This window comes from Tenrec ecaudatus, chromosome 12 (assembly GCF_050624435.1).
Source record: "Tenrec ecaudatus isolate mTenEca1 chromosome 12, mTenEca1.hap1, whole genome shotgun sequence".
Lineage (NCBI taxonomy): Eukaryota > Metazoa > Chordata > Mammalia > Afrosoricida > Tenrecidae > Tenrec > Tenrec ecaudatus.
In genome coordinates this window covers 28776900-28797383 of record NC_134541.1, presented here as the reverse complement: position 1 = coordinate 28797383, position 20484 = coordinate 28776900, and the positions used below count along the sequence as shown (strand labels likewise).

Genomic DNA, 20484 nt, shown 5'->3' with positions numbered 1-20484 from the left:
ATCAGAATTCAAAGCCCCATGCCATCAGCTCCGTTGCAATGCTCGTCTGTGCTCCTGAGGGCACGTGGTCACACACCATCCGGAAACAAAGCCGGCCCGGCCGCGCCAAGCCCAGGGTGTTTCTGGAGCATCTGCAGTACAACACAGAGAGATACGGGTATCATTAGGGTCACGCACGCACAGATAACTTTGAATTATGCCACTGTTATTTTTAGGTAGGCTCTTAAAAAAACAAATTTATTTATGAAATAATGAGAAATATGCAGGAAGTTGCCAACAGTACAGAAATAACCAATACCTCTGGATCAATATACTGATGTATTCTTAAATAAGATTGCGGAGCTAGATGGATGTCTCATTCGTGCTTTACCCAAACCCACTGCCAACGAATCAGGTCCAACTCAGAGTGACCCTGCAGAGCAGAGTCGACCTTGTCCCCTGGGGGTTTTTCCCCTAAGGCTGAACCTCGCCACGAAACCAGTCAGCTACATCTTTCTCCCACAGATTGGCTGGTGGGTTTGAACTGTCAACCGTTTCATTACCGAGAATGTTAACCCCTGCACCACCAGGGTTCTTTTTATGTCCAGCCTTTGGCCTTGAACTGCCTCACGAGATCATGCGCTTCTGCTCAGCTTCGTCAAAGTTGACATTTAGCTGTAGCGAGCTTGGATGCTAATCGGTGACGACCGAGGGCGTATGAAAACAGTGAGGGAGAGCGAGTGTGCCCCACAGGTGCCCCTCGGGCAGGCTTGCGAGGCAGTGTTCTGAACCTGGTCCACGAAGTCAGGAGCCTGGACCAGCAGCTTCACATCCCTGGGAAACTTGTAAAGAAGGCACGTTCTCAGGCGACCGTGAAAATGAAACATCCAAGCTGTCCTCCAGGTGCTCCTCAAGTCTGGGTCACTCCACCCGCCTGCAGGACACGGACAGGACATCAGTTATCTTTCTGCCGTACTTCCCAGTTTGAAAGCACTTTAAAAAAAATCGTTTTATTAGGGGCTCATACAACTCTTATCACCATCCATACATAGATCAATTGTGTAAAGCACATTTGTACGTTCATTGCCCTCATCATTCTCAAAACATTTGCTCTCCACTTAAGCCCCTGGTATCATCTTCTAATTTTCCCCCTCCCTCCCCGCTTTCCCCTCCTTCATGAACCCTTGATAGTTTATAAATTATTATTTTGTCATATCTTACACTGTCCAATGTCTCCCCTCACCCACTCTTCTGTTGTTCGCCCCCCCAGGGAGGAGGTCACATGTAGATCCTTGTAATCAGTTTCCCCTTTCCAACCCACCCTACCAGTATCGCCACTCTCACTGCTGGTCCTGAAGGGATCATCTGTCCTGGATTCCCTGTGTTTCCAGTTCCTATCTGTACCAGTGTACATCCTCTGGTCTAGCCAGATTTGTAAGGTAGACTTGGGATCATAATAGTGGGGGAGGAGGAAGCATTTAGGAACTAGAGGAAAGTTGTATGTTTCATTGTTGCTACATCGCACCCCTGTCTGGCTCGTCTCCTCCCTGAGACCCTAGTGTAAGGGGATGTCCAGTGGCCTACACATGGGCTTTCAGTCTCCACTTGGGAGAGCACTTTGGTAAACATGTTTACACCACCCAGAAGCCAGGGTCATAGGGCCATCGTGAGTGGCCTTGGAGGAGGAAACTCTTTGGGCAACCAGGGCTCCGGTGGCACAGGACCAGGGATGTGGTGGTCCAGCGCCATGTCTCAGGTGCCTGCCGCCGGGCAGCGGGGTGCAGCCGTGGAAGCAGCTCTGCTCACCGTCGCTGTATCTTCCTTCAAGGTCTACAAATGCGTGGTCAAGAGCTGTGCCCAGACGTTCCCGAAGCTGGACACCTTCCTGGAGCACATCAAGAGCCACCAGGAGGAGCTGAGCTACCGCTGCCACCTGTGCGGCAAGGACTTCCCCTCGCTGTACGGCTTGGGGGTGCATCAGTACTCCCACAACCTCCTGCCACAGCACAGCCCCAAGAAGGACAGCGCTGTCTACAAGTACGCATCCCCCCGCTTCCCGGTCCCTGTGGGAGGCTGGGAGCCCCGTGCCTGTGGTCTTGGTGGTTCTGACTGCTCACAACCAGTGAGACACGCAGAGGGAAACTGGAAGCCAGGGCGGGGTACAGGCCGGCGTCTGTTCCGGGCTTCTTTAACTTGGCAGGGGTTTATTGAGGAAGGGAAGCCTTTTTATCCAGAAAAAAGGGAAATCCCTATTTCCTCATTCATAGGAGGAGCAGGAAGGTTTGGGTTTTTCTACACTAAAGTTAAAAAATAATAATAATGAAAATTGCAGTTTTGGCTAATAATCTCCAAAATGTGGAGGACAGTTGGAAGCAAACACTGATGATGCCCTGACGGTAAGAAGAAGGGGGATAAAAACACAAAAGTCGCAGACAGAAGATTCGTCTGTTTTATGATCCTACAGTTTAGGTCAGGATTCATGCTTATGTGCTGCGTCATAGCATGAAGAAGGAATGTATCAAGAGTAGGTGCCATTGGGGCGGGGGTGTTTTACGTTTTCAAACTTTCTATTGGGGTTCGATGAGAGTTAACAGATCATCATGGTGGCATTCGACAGCTTCTCAAAGTGGCGTCCTTTTCTTCAGGCAAAAAGTAGGAACACACGTAAGGCACCGCCCTTTCCCTCAGCCTTGCCCCTCCCTGGCCGCCCTGAAGAGGGTCCCCTTGGCAGAAATAAAAGGCTTCCTCTGCCACATGCTCTTTATAGGAGATTTGTTTCCTTTGCTTCCATCCCTGTTGCGGCTATTGAACCGTACGCGGTTCAGCAGTTTCTGTGGGTGCTCCCATCCTCCCCCGAGATTCCGACAGCGTCTTTTAGAGATGCGCGTGGCTGTCCTGTTGATCCCCTAGAGCGGTGCTTAAAGAGAGCATCCCGGCTCCAGGCAGACCCTGTGCATGGAAAAGCTAAGCTATTATTTGGTTTTAAGATGGCTTCAGGGGTAGTTGTCATTTAAGGATGAAAGATGATCTCAGGGCAATCGTTTTAGGGGTTCCGCCAGTCTCCGTGGCTCCAGAGAGTTTGGGTTTCCTTGCCACGTGCTCCTGTTTTTTGTCCTTCCTTGGAAATACTTTTATTGATTTCTTTTGCTGTTGTCCAGAATCCTCGTCTCCTACCACTTTTTCCATGGCCATTTCAGGGACCTCCCCGTGCGTCTTTGAGTGGTGCACAGCCAGTTCCCCTTTGATGAGTGTGCCCCCCACCCCAGTTAACGAGCCATTAACACTGCTCACTGCCCCCTAGTTTCTAGCGAATCTCTCGGGGTTCTGTTAACACCACCCTCCAAATGGGCCGCCCTCTCCAGGCACACAGTGGTTGCTTGTTAAGGCTCCTCAGACCTCCGGGGCCTCCTCTGCTGCTCCCGCTGCTGCTCCCAGCCATGCTGACTCTCTTCCTTGGTTATTCTTTTGGAACAGGAGGCGGGGTCCCTTTGCCTGACCCTCCTTTGTCAGTGGTGCTGTTATACAGCTCCATCACCATCTTCATAAACTCCTCCATTTTCACCCTGCGTTGGCCTGGGTGTCATGCCGGAGCTGCTGGCCCACCAGAGCCCACAGCCAGGGAGGGGATCGATGTCACAGAAGAGCCAAGAGGGCTGTTTGAGCACTCACTTCATTAGGGAATGTTTTCATGTTCAAACGGCTCTCATTTCCCTACAGGGATTTGGCCAATGACCTCTACTAGTGGGGACCCTGTGGCACCTGGGTAAGGTTTATAGAGTTCAGAAAGATAGATCTTGTGTTTGGAATGTAGAGGCTGCTCAGTGGGACAAGCTTGTCAACAAGTGCTTACAAGTTACTGTGACCAAATGAAATATAGTTGTACAAAGAGGCTTCGATGACCTCATGGAAAACTTCTACTAGCTTCATCCAATTAAAAAATTCATTGATCATTTTATTTGGGAGCTCTGACAGATATTATAACATGCCATGGTTCAATTAGATCACAATCAGTTTCCAAACGTTTCCTTCCTTCTTGAACTCTTTGATGTCAGCTTCCCTTTATTCCCCCTCACTCCCCCAAGAACCCTTATTATTCTTATTATTATTTCATTCAATTTTCCCACAAACTTTTTGAAGTCCCATTGTATATACAAGGTGTAGAAATTTGATGATGATGTGCAGAGTAGGGAAGCTGTCTCAGGAACTGTCACCTACAAATTGGGTTCTGAAGGATGAGTGGGCGTTTTCTAGGTAGACAGAGGCTGGGCTGGAATGCATTCCTAGCAGAAGGAGCAGCAGGGACACAGATACACAATGAAATAGTGAGTTGTACAGACTGGCAGTGCGAAGGGCCAGGGGAGAAGGGGGCCAGGGCACGAAGAGCCTTGTAGTGATCACATGAGCTCTGGCAACTTGACAAGACATGAAGCAGAGGGCAACTTCCTCTGGGGAGGCCGACATTCCTGGGAAATGAAACCAGAGTAGTGGGGTAGGAGGGCACAAGTGTTTGGCCTTTTTCACTCAGGGAGCAATTTTGCTTTTAGCTTTTTAACTTAGGGATTATCTGCATATTCCTTTGGTTGTGTAGCCCTCTCAAGAGAGACTAAGCGGCAGGGGCACGACGTTCTGACTTAGGGAGACCAATCCCTGCAAACCTGGGGAAAAACAACACCAAACCCGCTACCACCGAGTTGATTCCAACTCACAGTGACCCTCTGCAGGATCTCTGAGACCCTGGATCGCTTCAGCTACCCACCAGGGGTTAGTTAGCACAGAGCTGAGGGTTAAGCCTGTACCACTGGTCTTAGAATTGGCAGCCTGAGGGTTGAGGGCAGATGGCATCGTCGATAAGGGCTTGCTCCACTCCTGGCTGAGTGCAAAGCTGGCAGGCGTCAAGTCATCTGGGCCTGTTGCTTCCTCTTTGCAGTGCAAGTAATAATTGGACCGACCCCGTTAAATTATCAAACATGGTTCACGTAGGCATGATGCTTGGCGCATACTAGGTCCTCAATAGATGTTGCTATAATTATGACTATTAGTTAAGTTACAGACTGAAAATAATAGTGGCTTAGAACAGCTTGAGAATTTACTTCTCTCACAGAAACGTTGGAGTGGGTGGGGTGGTTTCACCACCTTTTCAGAGGCCCTGGCCTTTGACCTGGTTGCTCTAGCTTCCTCACCCCTTTAGCATCCTTGGCTTCACTTTTGATCTCCTCGAGGGGCCTCCCAAAGCTCCCTAGTGAATTTCATGTATGCCACTCTATATGAATATATTTCATGTTTCCTTTGAAAACAATTTGTTTTTTTCCCTGATTACTAAAGTTAGCCACGTTACAATAGAGAAAATGAATAAATAAAAACAGGGAAAGAAAAAAAGAAAAGCCTACCACTCAAAGATACCTCAAAATGTGTCCTTTGGATTGCATCTGGGTAAAATATGTGTAGACCTAAGGAGCTAGACATAAGTAAATGCTGTAGGTGATATTCTGGATAAATGAACCTGCCGTGGAAGGCGCCCTCCCAGTATGCACAGGAATGGAGAGTTGGCCTCACAGGCTTTGGATGTATCATTACGAGGGAGCAGCCCCTGGAGAAGGACATCGTGCTTGGTAAAGAAGAGGTAGCCCCTCAGGGAGATGGATGGACACAGTGGCCCCAAGAATATTTCAAATATAGAATGAGGAGGAGGGGGACACAGGACCAGATAGTATTTTGTTCTGTTGTTCATAAGGTCATTCTGAGTCAAAACTGACATGTCATCCCAGTCACTGACGCTAGTGAAACGCCATCACACTGTCTTCTTGTTGCCTAACTTGCAACACGCAGACTGAAACTTAATCGGATCATTGTAGACATTTGCTGTCACTTAAGACTTTTGCAGTTCTAACTATAAGATGGGCATCTTTGCATTTTAGCCCAAACAAGCTTGCCATGTTCTTTGAAACAGTTGCTTAGTGTTCTGTTGCACGTGGCTGTATCTGAATTTATTTAACTGCTTCCTGCTTGCTGGACAGAGAGCCCTGGTGGCGTTGTTGGGTGAGCCTTGGAACACTAACTATGAGGCCAGCAGTTCAAACCCACCAGTCGCTCCTCAGGAGAAAGATGAGGCTCTCTGTTCCCATTGAAGATTAGCAACCTATATAGGATCACTGGGAATCAAAAAGGATACCATGGCTATGGCTTGGGTTTTGATTTTATTCCTGGCTGTTTGGGTTGTTTTCCGTTTGTCATTATTGTAAATGCTGCTACAAGGAATGATTTTACTTAAATTTTTTTAAAGGAACAATTGCAGATACCTTTTTTAAAAAATACTTTTATTGGGGGCTCTTACAGCTCTTATCACAATCCATGCATTCCTCCACTGTATCAAGCACATTTGCACATATGCCGCCATCATCATTTTCAAAGCATTCTCTTCCCACTTGAGCCCCTGATATCAGATCCCCATTTCTTCCCCCTCCTTCCCCTTGCAGATACCTTTGCTCATTTGCATATGTTTCTAGAAGTGGTTTCTAGAAAGATCAAAGAGGGGTTTAAAAAGAGTAATTAATTACTTTAAAATGTGCCTGTAGTTCAGTTATCAACAGGCGCAGCATGAACAGGAAAGGAATTCCCGACTGGCCTTAGCTCACTTCCTCGTCCCACAAGCAATCACTTTCAGGAAGCGCTCTTTTCAAGTTTTTATTTGGAAATAACTTCAGACTTGCAGAAAAGTTATAGGGTATCAAAATGAGTAAAACTCCTACCCACGTCCCTCACCCAGATCTCCTCCTCGTTAACTTTTTACGACACTGACTTTATCATATTCAGAACCATTTGAGAGTCATGTGCAGGCATGAAGTCCCTTTAATTTTATTGCGTGGTCCTCAGAACAAGGATAAACTTATGTACTTATCCTAGCAGGACATCAACATCAGCGTCATTCTGGTATCTGAAGAACAAGAGCCCAGGTGATGCAGTGGTTACCTGTTAGGCTGCTAACCGAAAGGTCATAGGTTTGAAACCACCAGTCACTGAGGGAGAAAGAAGAGGTTTTCCACTCCCTTAAAGATCTCGGAAACCCACCGCAGCGGTTCGTCCCCGTTCTATAGGGCCACGATGAGTCGGGATCAACTTGATGGCAGTGAGTGAGAAGCTACAGACCTTAACCAAGTGTTTTCTAGTCTTCCAGTAATATTCTTTATAAAGAAAGGAGGAGAGGGGAAGAAATGCTGCTCTCTGGCTCCGCGTGCGTCCAAGCCAAGATCACAGGTCACATTCAGTCTCTGTAGCCTCCCTCCTTTAAGCTGGAAGAGTTTCTCATTCTCGCTTCCTCTTTCATGACCTTGGCATTTTGAAAGAGGGCGGACTAGTTGTCTTGTAGAAGAACCTGTTTGGGTTGGTCTGATGAGCTCTTTGGATAGGAAGCCTGTTCGGCGGCGCTGTCTCAGGGCAGTGGGTCAGCAGGCCCAGCGTGCCGTGTAGCCCTTTACTGGAGATGATAACTTGGTTGATTTCATTAAGGGAACATCTCTGGCATAGCATCTTATTGGTTGTTACTAATCTACCCTCCAAACAAACATTTATCTCCTCCCCACTGTGGGATATGTCTGCGAATACACACCACATTCACATTTGTCATCATAAATGAGTCACCCTCACCAGCATGCTGTAAACACATACTGCTGAGCTAGAAGCATGCGCATGCTCTTTCACTCCCTCTCCACCTGGAAGCACTGTGTGTGGTTCCCGGCCGTGCTCGCAAGGCCAAGATCCTCTGGACCTGCCTAGCCCACTGTGAAACTGGGGTACAGAAGGCGGGGCCTGCCTTTCTGTTTGGGGCGTGAATTGCTCACCCAACTCTGGCATTCCTCACTGGCACAGGTTGCCGTGGCGGGGAAGTGGCCTTTCCTCTCATCGGAGTGGGTCGTGGGCATGTTGGATAAGGGCCGTGCAGTTCACGGGCTGTTTGACACATGCATCTTCTTTGACTCTTGGGACAATCTTAAAAATCAATGTCAGGTGGGCCCCTTTGGAGTTTTTACCCCCATTTTATGGACGAGGAAAAGGAGGATGAGGCCTGGTTCTTACCTGTGTGAGTCGTTCCCATCAGAGTCTCCCTCGGAACCCGTGTGTACAGGACAGATAGGACCCCGGCCTCCAGTGTTCCTTCGCTCGTGGGGGAAATAGATAACAGCCACGTGAGCAAGTCAATGAAATGAAACCATCACAGGTCTTAAGTGCTAAGAAGAAAATTAGTGAAGGTGTTCCACTGGGGAGATCTGCTTCACGAGACCTCTAGCATATGTTCAAAAGCAAAGATGTCACTTGGAGAAGAAGGAGTGAAAGGCAGACAATGAATAAGGAAGAAGAACTGAGATAGTCCAGTTATGGTGCTGGGGAGGGGCTTTGACTACACCACGGATTGCCAGACGATCGAATGAATTTGTGTTGGAAGAAGTACAACCAGAATGCTCCTGAGAAGCAAGGTGGCAAGACGTGGCCTCACAAACCTCAGACGGACGTGTCCCCAGGAGGGATGGGTCCCTGGAAAAGGACGTCGTGCTTGGTCAAGTAGAGGGTGAGTGAGAGAGAGAAAGAGAGGAAGACCCTCAAGGAGATGGATGGACGCAGGGACTGCAGCAGCGGGCTCAGGCATGGGAACGATTGGTCGGTTGTACAGAGGGTGGGTATTGGTTGGATCCAATTTGATGATACCTAACAACAGCAAGAAGAAGATAAAACTGGGAATACCTGGGGAATGCCTGAGGAATGACCTGGATCGGGGTACGGGAGGCAACTTGAGATGAGGTGTCCAAGAAAGGATGACCTCTGGGAGGAGGTGACAATTGACTTGCCACCCAGGGATGAATGTTCCAGGTAACCCGAGTAGCGAGTGCAAAGGTCCTGGGGTGAGAGTGAACGTGGTGCGTTTGCGCCGCAGAAGAGCAGGACGGCTGGAGCAAAATTAATAACGTGGGGAGTGGAAACAGGAGGTCTGAGAGGTGGGAGAGGGCAGATCAGCAGGGTCTTGTAGGCTGAGGTGGGAATTTTAAACAAAAGGATTGTCTTGGTCTGATTTTTAAAGTTTCCCTTTGGCTGCCTTCTGGAGAACGGACTATAGGAATCAGGGTGGAAGCAGGGAGACCAGTGAGGAGTCGTCTGCTTATGTGCAGGATGGGGCCGGCTCCAACCAGGAAGCCTGCGATGGCAAGGAAGAACAATGAGTGGATTTGAGGATGCATTAAAGATGGGATTTTTTCCCCCTCCCTCTCAGATACTCATTGGGCTGCTAACCACAAGGTCAGCAGTTTAAAACCACCAGCCACCCCTCAGGAGAAAGACGGGGCTTTCTACTCCTGTAAAGAGTTACAGTCTTGGAAACCCACAGGGGCGGTTCTGCCCTGCCCTATGGGGTCACTGTGAGTCGGAATCAACTTGATGGCAGTGAGCTGGGTTGGTTGGTTTGTCTCGGTCACGTGGTGCTGGGGCATGGGCTCGTTCCTGCATGCCCAGTCCCCCAACGGCCCCTCTCTCACCTCCCCTGCTCCTTCCCACTCAGGTGTGTCCAATGCGTCAACAAATACTCCACCCCCGAAGCCCTCGACCACCATCTGCAGACCGCCACTCACAACTTTCCCTGCCCGCACTGCCAAAAGGTGGGTACTGCCGCCCTCCTCCCCAGGGCCAGGGTGGTCATAGTGGGTGAGGAGGTGGCGAGCCGCGTCCTCCCCCCTTTTCTGCCTCAGCCCATGCAGGCAGGGCACAGGGACTTTCTCTTTGAAGAGGTGGAGCGACACCTGGCCAGCCTGTCCTCCCAGACCCGGGCAGGCCAGCCCGGCCTACAGCTGCCTCCCACCCTTCCGTGCTAATAGTTGTTCTTGTCAGCGAATCTGGGAGCCCTCACTGAAGCCTGGTCTTTAATATCATCAGATACCTACAGAGTTTGCAAATTTCCAATGGTCCTAAAACACCATCTTTAAAAAAAAAAGGTTGTTTAACTCAGGTCTACAAATAATGACTGATTCCAGGGACAGAGTTTCTAGTAGTTTGTAGATTTTTTCCATCGTTGCCTTCTTCCGACCCCCCTGATCCCTCTACCCTTGAGTCTGGAAGAAACTGGGTCATCACACCTGTGGAGTGTCCTGCCGACTGGATTTTGCCGATTGCCTCACGTGGTGTGTTGAACTGGCTTCCTTGTGGTTTCTTACAACCTGCCAGTGGCAGATTGGTGCAGGGCCACTTGGTCGTTTCACGACTCCGGTCTCACTGCAGCTGTTTCTGATGATAGACCTCCATTGGGGCCTTTGGGAGATGCGGTCCCAGCAGGCCTCTCAAGGTGTGTCAGAGGCTGTTCCGATCGTTTTCCTCTGCGGATTGACTATGCTCACCCTTCACGTATCAGCCAGGCAAAGTTCCAAAAAGCAGGTGGGCCCATGTGTGAAGGTGGGCTGGACCCCATCCGATCACTACATGTAGGATAACTGCATCATGACGTGGTGGCCAAACCATTGAGAAGCAAGCCCAGCCAGTTCACTTGCAACCTTAACCAGTACAGCCAGTAGTAGTCTCGCCTCACACCTTGGCATTCATCACTGCCAGATGTGTATCGTTCACACGTGAAATAGACTACTTACTGTTGTTGTGACTGTAAGATGTCACCTAGCAAAATTAGTCGAGAAGTGGAGATTAGGTGTAATGTATTCCTCACCCTAACTCTAGGAGGTTAAAAAAAATCACTGCCATCAAGTTGATTTCTGCAACTGACAGCAACGCTAGGAGGGCTGTATTCTTTTTGTCAGGGTACAGGAGGGGAAACTGAGGCCCGGCTGGGCAGGGGTGGGGCTGAGAGTCAGTGGGGTCTGTGTTCCTGATCACTTTCCTGTCCTAAATGAATGAAAAGAAACTACGAATGGATGCCCTCCCTCTAGGGAAGGGAGAGAATCTGGCCCTCCCCAGTTTTGTTTATTGTCTTCCCCTTCGTTTCCTGAACAATTTGTTCATTTATCCATTTGCTTCTTCACTCATTGGTCACTTGACTCAGGCCCTGGACTAGAGAACGAGAGACCCCCCCCCCCCCGCCCCTTGGAGTTCCCTATGTGAGCAAGCAGGTGTAGGTCAATAGGGGTCCACACGGGGCCAGAAGACTGTCAGGTATGGGTGGTCTTTCGAGGGGCATCTAGGAGTCAGAGAGGACCTCCCGGGAGCAGTGACACCTGAGTTGGGTCTTGACCATGACTCTGAGGCTCTCGGGCGAAGAAAGAAAGGCCCCGTGGGTCAAAAGCGCAGAAGCTCAGAGAAAGCCTGTTTGGGCTGGGCCTATGGATGAGCAGAGAAGGCCATGAGGTTCTAGAGCTTGACCCGAATGGCGGAGTCACTGAGGACCCTGGCTGCTGGTGGGCAGAGAGGGTTGTGTTCCTTAGGGACTAGAACCGAGGGACTCCTTGAACTTGAGCTGTCAAGAACATGGAGGTCTGGTGACGTGCCTGCGTCTCCTCTCCTCTGCTCCTCGGTCACTCAGACCTGAAGCTGACGCCTCTCTTCTGCCAGGTGTTTCCTTGTGAACGTTACTTGCGGCGGCACCTGCCCACCCACGGCACTGGTGGGCGGTTCAAGTGCCAGGTGTGCAAGAAGTTTTTCCGGCGGGAGCACTACCTCAAGCTACATGCGCACATCCACTCAGGTGGGTGTCCCTGCCTCACCCAACTCCCACCCACATCCCTGCTGGCCCTCGCCCCATCCCCCTCATGACCTCCTCCCCAGCCCTTTCTCCAACCCCTTCTCCTCTCCTTCCTGGCCCCCACCCCACCAGCCCTCATTCATGAGCCAGGGTTTCCTGCCCACAGGAGAACAGAGGGGAGCCCCCGGAGTAGGCAGGGGGATTCTTGGTTCTGCCTCTGCCTTAGTTATCCAGTGTCTCTCTGACACAAATGCCACAAGTGGGTGGCTGTACTTTAGCCAACAGGAATATAGTCTCTCACAGTTTAGGAGACTAGAAGTCCAAGTTCGGGCCCCAGCCACAGGGGAGGCTTTCTCTGTTGATTCTGGGGCAGGTTCCTATCAGCAATGCTTCCCTAGGTCTAGGACTTTCTCAGCCAAGGGACCCCAGGTCCAAAGGATGAGCTCTGATCCTGGCTGTTTGTGTTTTTTGGAGGTAGTAGGTCCATCTGGTCACATATTTAATTTCTTTTATATCTCAAAAGAAAATGACTCCAGTTACAGCCCAATCCTGCAGCGTGCATCCTGCCTGATTTACATAACCTGCTATTCCCTTCCCGCCACAAGAGTCAGCCCCTGCTAGGACCATTCTGGGACCCTGGGGCCACCATACACACTAAGAATTCCTACCCAAACTCAGAGAAAAGCCCTCTCCTTGGTTCGCTGACACGTTTTCTTTTAGTCTTTACATTTTTTTTTACTAGTAAAAGAGTTTTTTACATTGAAAACAGTATTGAAAAAGATCCAAAGCCTGAGAAAGCCTGAAGAGAAAATGCTTAGCAAAAGCATGTATGACAAGCTGGCTTCTCCCTCAGGCCACCTGAATGTCAGTCGTTTCTCCAGTTTCTTTTCACTAAGACCCATGACACACACACACAACACACACACACCCACCACCACCACCACCACAACGCTGCAACACAGTATCCACGTATACTACAGAATATATTCACAGGAAAGCTTCCTGAAATGATGCTGCCTAGCCTCCTGCTCAACTTCCGTTTTCCAATTCCAGCTTTTCAAATCAGGCTATGCCGGCCGCTGGCCTTTTGTAAAACCTTGACACTTCCCTCCCCCAAGGTAACCAAAGAACCAAACCCACTGCCTTTGAGGCGATTCCAACTCAAAGCAATCCTGCAGGACAGGATGGAACCGCCCCTGAGGGTTTCGGAGACTGTGACTCTTCAGGAGTAGAGAGCCTCGTCTTTCTCTTTTGGAGCTGCTGGTGGTTTTGAACTGTGGATCTTGAGGCTTGCAGCCCAATGTAACCACTAAAACACCAGGGCTCCAATCCCAAAGGCAGCAGCTGTCCACGATGACCATCGAGTCCCATGTATGTGAGACGAGAACATGCCCCATACAGCTCTCGCTGGCTAATTTTTTGGAAGCGGATTGCCAGGGCTTTCTGCAGAGGCACATCTGATTGGACTCAAGCCTTCAACCTCCCCATTATCCGCTGAGCCCCATTAACTGCTTGCACCATTCAGGGACTCCAAACAACTCTTCACCCAGTGTTTTGTCGGCGGCGGCCCTGCTGGTGCAAATGATTAATGTGCTCAGCTATTCACTGCACATTTGGAGGAAGAAAGTCCTGGCAGTCTGCTTTCAGAAAATGGGCCTTGAAAACCTGATGGCGCCAGGTCTCCCCCGACCCACGGGGAGTTGCCAGGAGACAGTGTTAACTGGACGGCAGTGGTTGTGCTGTGGTTTGTCTGTGCAACTTGTTTGCTTATTCTTGCAGCAACAAGCACAAAACACACACCGAATCCTGTGCCTTGTTTTCTTCACTTATCAGGACATAATACTTTTGAAGACGTTTCCCAATCGCACCTTCTTTTTCCTTTATAGCCGTCAGTCTTCCTCTGGATGGCTTTACCGTCCTCATTTAAGCAGCCTCCTGTGGATGGAAGGAAGCTCATGCTATTTCTCCACTGTTAGCTTGCGTAGACACATTGCTGGGTGGGTCTCGGCGTTATCTGCGGCACATGTTCCAAGCGATGGACCACACTAGGTTAAAATGGATGCCTTGGCAGTTTTGATAGATAGTACCAAATTGCTCTCGCCGTAGCTTTAAAAATTATCATCTCTCAAAAGTAATATCAGCTTGTTACAAGCAGAGAAGGCAGGTCGAAGGAGCTAAGTGAAATGTTAGCTCCTCCTTTCAAATCCGAGTTGCTCCCAGCAGATGGGCATGCGCCCCCCCCCCCAGCTTTCTCCCTGCATGTTCTGTGTAGCCACAAACACACATGACTAGGGTTTTGTTTTGGGGGGTGGGGCAGAGATGGTATTTTCTTCTAACAGAGATGGACCTGCACCAAGCTGGGGTACAGTTCTCTTTTCCTCCAAGCAATCGGTCCAGGAGATCTTTCCAGATCAGGAAACCCAGGGCCACCTTAGCCTTTATGAGGGCGGCACAGCGTTCCATTGTGTGGACCAGAATTTCCTTGACCCGCACTGGCGTTTTCCAAAAGCACTCTCTTCACTCCAGAGGGAACCGATAGAGGAAACGTTGGCAGGAAGTTGGGAGAGCCCAGAAGCAGCCCTTTGCCTAAGGACCGGTTGTGACCAGAACAGTTTGTAGGCACCGCCCTTGTTTTTCTGTGGGGCCCCCCCGGGACCCCCGGCCTCGCCTGGGTGAGAGCTCTGCGGGCTCCTTAGCTCCCTTCCTCTGTCTTTGAGGAGCTTCTCACGCAGAGCGACCCCCAGGACCGGGCAGGACTGCCCCCACAGGCTTTCAAGCAGCAGACACCTCATCTCTTCCCCCACCGAGCAGCTCGTGAGGTTAGACTGATGGCCTTTTGGTTCGTAGCCAAGGGCATTGCCACGGTGCCACCAGGGCTCCTTCTGCCCCTGCAGCAGTCGAACAGTCTGGACCACCCTGCTGGGCTAGGACCCCAGCTCCCCCACAACCACGAGGTGTCCACTTTGAGCAAATCACTTCATCTCACGAAGCCTCGGTTTTCCGACTCAATGATAGATCTTAATGACTGCATGGGTTTTCAAATTGTTGAAATGTACACAACATCAAATGTGCCATGATCACCCCTTTTCAGGGGTGCAATTCAGTGGCATTAATCACACCCACATTATTCTGCAGCCGTCACCATCTGTTTCACCCCAAACTAGAATTTCTCCATTTCTGAAGCAATAACTTCCTGCCCGGACCCCTCTCCCAGCCCTCTAATCCGCTTACAGTCTGCTCTGAAACGTCCACACAATGGCTGGCACCAGTCTGTCCTGTTTGTGTCGGGCTGGTCTCACCGAGGGCGATGCTTCTAAGGCCTTCCACGTGGTAACATGTATGAGTGCTCCTTGCTTTTTATGGCCAAGTGGTCCTTTGAGTGGATGTACCACATTTTGTTTCACGTTGATGGGCATTTGGGTTGTTTCCACCTTTGGGAATATTACCGCTCTGAGCGCTGGTGTACAAATTCCACTCGGGTCCCTGCGTTCAAATCACTTAGACAATGGTTGGATGATGTCTCCCTGGCAGAGAATTCCTGAGCCTGCGGTTCTGTGTTGCTTCATGCTTTTGACAAGAGCTCAGTTGCATAAGACACGACTGCCCTTTTCTCCCCATCCCCCGCCCCCGGTGGATTTTATTCCAATAACTGCCATGCCTTAGGCGCCCCCTTGAAGTCTCTCTCTCTCACACCCGCAGCCATCCGTTGGCAAGGGCTATGAAGTCCAAACTTTCCAACATAGCCTGGACCCAACCACTCCCCCGCCTGCCCCTTTCCTCCACACCCCGAGGCTGTTCCTCTCCCTCACCCAGCCAGGGGAGCTTGTTAAAAACATATGCATATCTTGTCCCTCCTCTGCTCAGACCAGCGGTTCTCAACCTTCCTCATGCCGTGACCCTTTAGCACAGTGCCTCATGTGGTGGTGACCCCCACCCCCAACCATAACATTATTTTCGTTGCTACTTTATCACTGTCATTTTGCTACTGTCATTTTGCTACTCTTATGAATCGGGCGACTCCGATTCAAAGGGGTTGCAACCCACAGGTTGAGAACTGCTGGCTTAGACCCCCAGGTGGCTTTTCGTTTTCTCCTAGTTCCTACTTTGGTCTGCCCAGTCTGGGCCCAGGTTCTTTGCTGCACCCCCCCCCTGCCTCTTTTTAAATTGGTTGTTATACATTTATCATTCCATAGTTCAATCACATCAAGCAGAATTGTACAATTACTACCACAATCAGTTTCCAAACACTCTTTTCTTTCCTTGCCCCCTTGACATTGTCTCCCTTTAATACCCCTTCCCCCCACCTGCCATCCCCTCTTGCCTCTTGGTCCCTCCAATCCCAACCTCCTGACTCCAGTCACAGTGACCGCACACCAGGCGTATTCCCACCTCAGGGCCTTTGTACCAGTGGTTCCCTCTGTCTGGGACATCCCCCCCCCTCAACTGTTGGCACAGTGGTTATGAATTTGGGCTGCGATCCGAAAGGTCTTCAGTTCAAAACCACCAGCAGCACCAAGGGAGAGAAAGACGGGCTTTCTACTCTCATAAACAGTCTCAGAAACCCACCGGGGTGGGTCTACCCTGTCCTCCAGGGTTGCTCTGAGTTGGGTTTGGAGTTTGCCTGCTCTGTGAGGCCTCCGGTCGCAGCTCCTCTGTTGCTTCATCAGACTGCCCTTTCTGGCCACTCTTCTCACTCAGCCCTTTTGTCTCTGAGGGACACAATGAAGATGTCCTCTGGCGGCCCCATCTCTCCCCTCTCCCCTGTGTTTGTCTCCCTCTGCAGGTGAGAAGCCCTACAAATGCTCTCTGTGCGAGGCTGCCTTCAACCGCAAGGACAAACTGAAGAGACACATGTTGATCCATGAGCCATTCAAAAAATACAAATGCCCCTTCTCGTGAGTAGACGAGGCTGGCACGGGGGAGGGCAGGATGGAAAGACGTCTCATTTGAGGACTGAAGGCCTCCTCTCCTTCCATCTTATCCTGGGCCCGCCTGCCTCACTCCCCAGCCTGTTTCTTGCCCAGCCTTTGGGTGGACGAGGCAGCAGAGGGACTAGTAGGAGGCGCCTACGTTTGGTGAGCTGCCCTGACGAGTGGCTTTGGGTTCTAGGTCACACACGGGCTGCAGTAAGGAGTTCAACCGGCCAGACAAGCTGAAGGCCCATATCCTCTCTCATTCCGGTAAGCAGCTTGCTTGTGGGTCTGCCAGGCAGGATCCGGTGTGGCCCAGGCCCCTGGAGACAGCTCTGCCAAGAGGAGAGTTCTGCTTGGGGCGGTCTAGCCAGGAGGCTTGCATGTGTGCTCAGGGAGGGCGGAGGGGAATCAGACACAGTCCCTCCAGGCTGAGGAGGGTAGCGACCTGAGAAGACACAGCCCTCTCCTCTCGTAGAGCTCTGGGGGGAGAGGGGTGGGTCAGATATGGAGTGAGGACGGTCTGACCAGGCTCAGAACATGGCCAGGAAGTTCCTTGGTCCACCTGTAGGGCAGTGCGGGTGGAGGACAGAAGAGGGGGTCTCCAAATCTCTGTGGGTCCCAGAGGTTCCGCCAGAGCAGGTTGACTGGCGCCCACTTGTTACTCTGTCTCCACTGTGGCGCTCTTGCTCCTTGGGGTGGAGGTGCAGTGCTGGGCTCCCCGGGGCACTGAAGGGTGATCTCTGAGTCTTTGACCTCCACCCACCTGATGCTAGTAGCATTGTCCAAACTATGTCTCCAGACATTGCCAGATGCCTCAAGGCGGGGGTGGGGTAGAGTGGGGGTGCTCAAAAATCTTCTCTGGTTAAGAACCCCAGGCCTGCATCGAAGGACTCAGTGACTTAACAATTGGAACACGGAGAGTAAACGGAGGGCTTGAGGCAGAGGGTGTGGGTTTGCATCTTGGGGCACTCACTGTCCTGCCGGGTGCCCTCAGGCAGGGCACTTGCCCTCTCTGAGCCTCCAGGGGGTGGGGGGCAGGGGCCGAAGGTGCCTGGCCTGACCTCTTGGTAGCTGCAGAGGGAACAGTGATCCCTTCAATGAGATCTGACCTGGAGCCTGGCCATGCCACGGAATCACATGGGCAGAACCTTCCCCACTCTGCCCTCTTGGGGAGCTTAGCATTTAGTGAGAAGACGGAAAATAAACAAGGAGCAAAGACATAAATAACAGGGGTGCTGGAAATGAACGTGGTGATGGGCCAGAGAATGTAAAGGGGCTGTCAGGGGCTGCTTCCCAAAGGTGACATGAGAGCCGAGTCCTGAGGGATGGGACTACCCAATCCCACCTGCCTATAGGACAGAGGACAACTGCTCCTGTGGGTGTCAGAGGCTAGTTCTTCAAGGGAGCCATTGACCTTATGGGCAGCGGGACAGTGTAAAATCCACCGCAGCACCAGGCTCCATGTGGGATTGGAAGAGCCCAGGAAATAGCATGAAGGCTTGAGGCAGGGAAGGATGGGGGTCACTTGAGAGTGAAGGACGGGGCTCAGGGCCTGCAGCACAAGGAACAGGGTGTGGGGGGGGTGGGGGGACAGGGGGAAGGATGGGGAATTGGACCCCATGGGGAGCCCCTGGAGGATTTGAAGCCAGGAGCTTTCTGTGTGTTTGACACTGGCCTGTATGTCTCCCGCTGGCCTGGGGGTAGGAAGGCAGCGGACCCCAGAGGAGCCTGCCTCTCTGGCTGTGCAGGAGGGCCATGGTGGGGCTGGTGAGCTTATTGACGGCTTGGGAGTTGAGAGTCATGTTCTAGGCAGTCAGTGCCGAGGTTCAGAGGAGGAGAGAGAGCTGGTTGTAGGGAAAGGGGTCCCATGGGAGTAGGGAGAGAGCGGGTGCTGGCAGGCCAGGACGGAAGATTGAGTTTTAGTTCAGGGGCATGAGCCCCCATTGTGCGTGCCCCTCAGTTGCCTCCCGCCCCCTCCCAGGCATGAAGCTCCACCAGTGCGCCCTGTGTAGCAAGTCCTTCAGCCGCCGCGCCCACCTGGCCGAGCACCAGCGCGCCCACACTGGCAACTACAAGTTCCGCTGCGCCGGCTGCGCCAAGGGCTTCTCCCGCCACAAGTACCTCAAGGAGCACCGCTGCCGCCTTGGCCCCCCGAAGGACAAGGACCTGCAAGCCCGGCGGCCTGCGCGGAGGAGGGCGAGCCCCCGTGACGGCTGCGAGGGCAAGATGGACGCGCCCCTGCCTGACCCGCTGGGGCTGGGGGAGCTGAAGGACGCCGGGGCTGCGGCAGTGCCCGAGGCCGCGCCGGGCAAGCAGCCCTTTGCGGAGCCGGATGCTGTGCTGTCCATCGTGGTGGGCGGCGCGGTGGGCGGCGAGCCCGAGCTGGTGGTCCCCGGGCATGCCGAGGGGCTGGGCTCCAACCTGGCGCTGGCAGAGCTGCAGGCGGGGGCCGAGGGCCCTTGTGCCATGCTGGCGGTGCCAGTCTACATCCAGGCCTCCGAGTGATGGGCCGGTGGCTGACCTCTGCTCGGGGCGGGGCTGGAACCCCAGAGGACGCCAGAGACGTCCATTCGCCGGAAGCCGCCTGCGGCAGAAATACTGGGGGGCGGTGTCATGGATAAGCCCTGGGTTGGCCTGCTGAGAGCCCCACCGAATCGTGGGGAGTGGGGTGGGGCGAGAGCTGGCCGGAGCCGGAGCAGCTCAGGATCTGGCTGGTCCAGCCTGGGGGATGGCAACCTGAGAGGAGGTGGACCTTCCCGCCCACCGGGCTACCTGGATCACGTCTTGGTCTTTTTAGAGGCCCGATGGGGCCCGAGCCCCAGGCCCTATCTTGGGGACCATTTAACCCGTGGTTCCTCACAGCATCCTCCAGACCCCTGTGGCGTACGTGCTTCGGTGACACCCAAATGCAAGCAGCAGCCCCCATCAGACGTCCCACCCCAGTTGTTGCCACTCACTGTGTGACTGAGCAAATCCCCCCCCTTCTCTTGAGTCCTATGCTCCTCCTGCGTGGACTGGGGCCGCAGAGTCCTACCTCACAGGCTGTCACAGACTGATGAAATGTGTCAAGGATTTGGCATGATGCCTGACAACTGGGAAAGCGCTCAATAAATGCATTTATCCCAGGCCCGTGTCCCTGAGGTTCCGGCCCGAGCCCCCCGCAGTTTCTCTCCCGGCCCCTGGGTGGCAGCACGCTCCTCTCCAAAGCTGCTGGCCAAGGGCGGGGCCGGGCCTTGCCCACCTGCCTGCTTGCCTCTTCTGTGCTTCCAACAGGGTTGCTTAGAATGGGGTCCAGGGAAATCCAGGGGAGGGGGCTTATGCTCGCTTTGGAAATTCAGGATCAGAGAATTCCCAGAGTCGGAAGGTCCTCTGGAGTAGGCTGCAAGATGATGTAATGCCGGACAAGTCCAGCATTCCCTGCTTGGCAGTGGGATGGTTAAGGCCACCGCCCATCCCCACCTCCCACTACACGTGGCGGAGCATCGGAAGGAAGGGAAACAACTGCCTTGACGGTGTGACCGCTGTTACAGGACACAGCAGAGCTGTCCAGCTTGGAGTCTGTGAAGGCTGGTCCAGAGCCCAGCCCGGCCTCCTGGAGGGTGTGGGGCACGGGTACCCAGCTGATGGGGGTGCTGGCTGTAAATGGACCCAGCCCTCACAAGGGCCAGAGGAGATGCTGGTGAGAGGTGGGAAAGCTCCCCAGAGAAGGTGGCATTAGAGCTGGGCCTCCACACACAGTTCTTTGATGGATGGATAAACAGGACCAAAAAAAAAAAAAGGTTGCAGTCCACTCATCCCGTTCTTGAGGCTGTGACCTGTTAGAACCAAATCACCAGGTCTTACTTCGGAGGTGCTTCCTGACGGATTAGAACCACCAGTCTTTCAGGTAGTAGTCACGTGTTTAACCAGGGACTCCACTAGATAAACAGGGGA

At 52.3% G+C, this 20484-nt stretch overlaps 1 protein-coding gene across 1 annotated transcript in view; it reads left to right on the top strand.

Moving 5' to 3' along the window:
- Window positions 1-19769, top strand: part of ZNF341 (zinc finger protein 341) — a 48080-nt gene extending 28311 nt beyond the window's left edge. The window contains exons 10-15 of the mRNA XM_075563768.1: window positions 1808-2016; window positions 9521-9617; window positions 11509-11641; window positions 16422-16533; window positions 16748-16818; window positions 18533-19769. Coding sequence (XP_075419883.1) covers window positions 1808-2016; window positions 9521-9617; window positions 11509-11641; window positions 16422-16533; window positions 16748-16818; window positions 18533-19056 — 1146 coding nt within the window. The 3' untranslated portion in view covers window positions 19057-19769. The remainder of the gene's footprint in view (window positions 1-1807; window positions 2017-9520; window positions 9618-11508; window positions 11642-16421; window positions 16534-16747; window positions 16819-18532) is intronic.
- The last annotated feature ends 715 nt before the right edge of the window (window positions 19770-20484 follow it).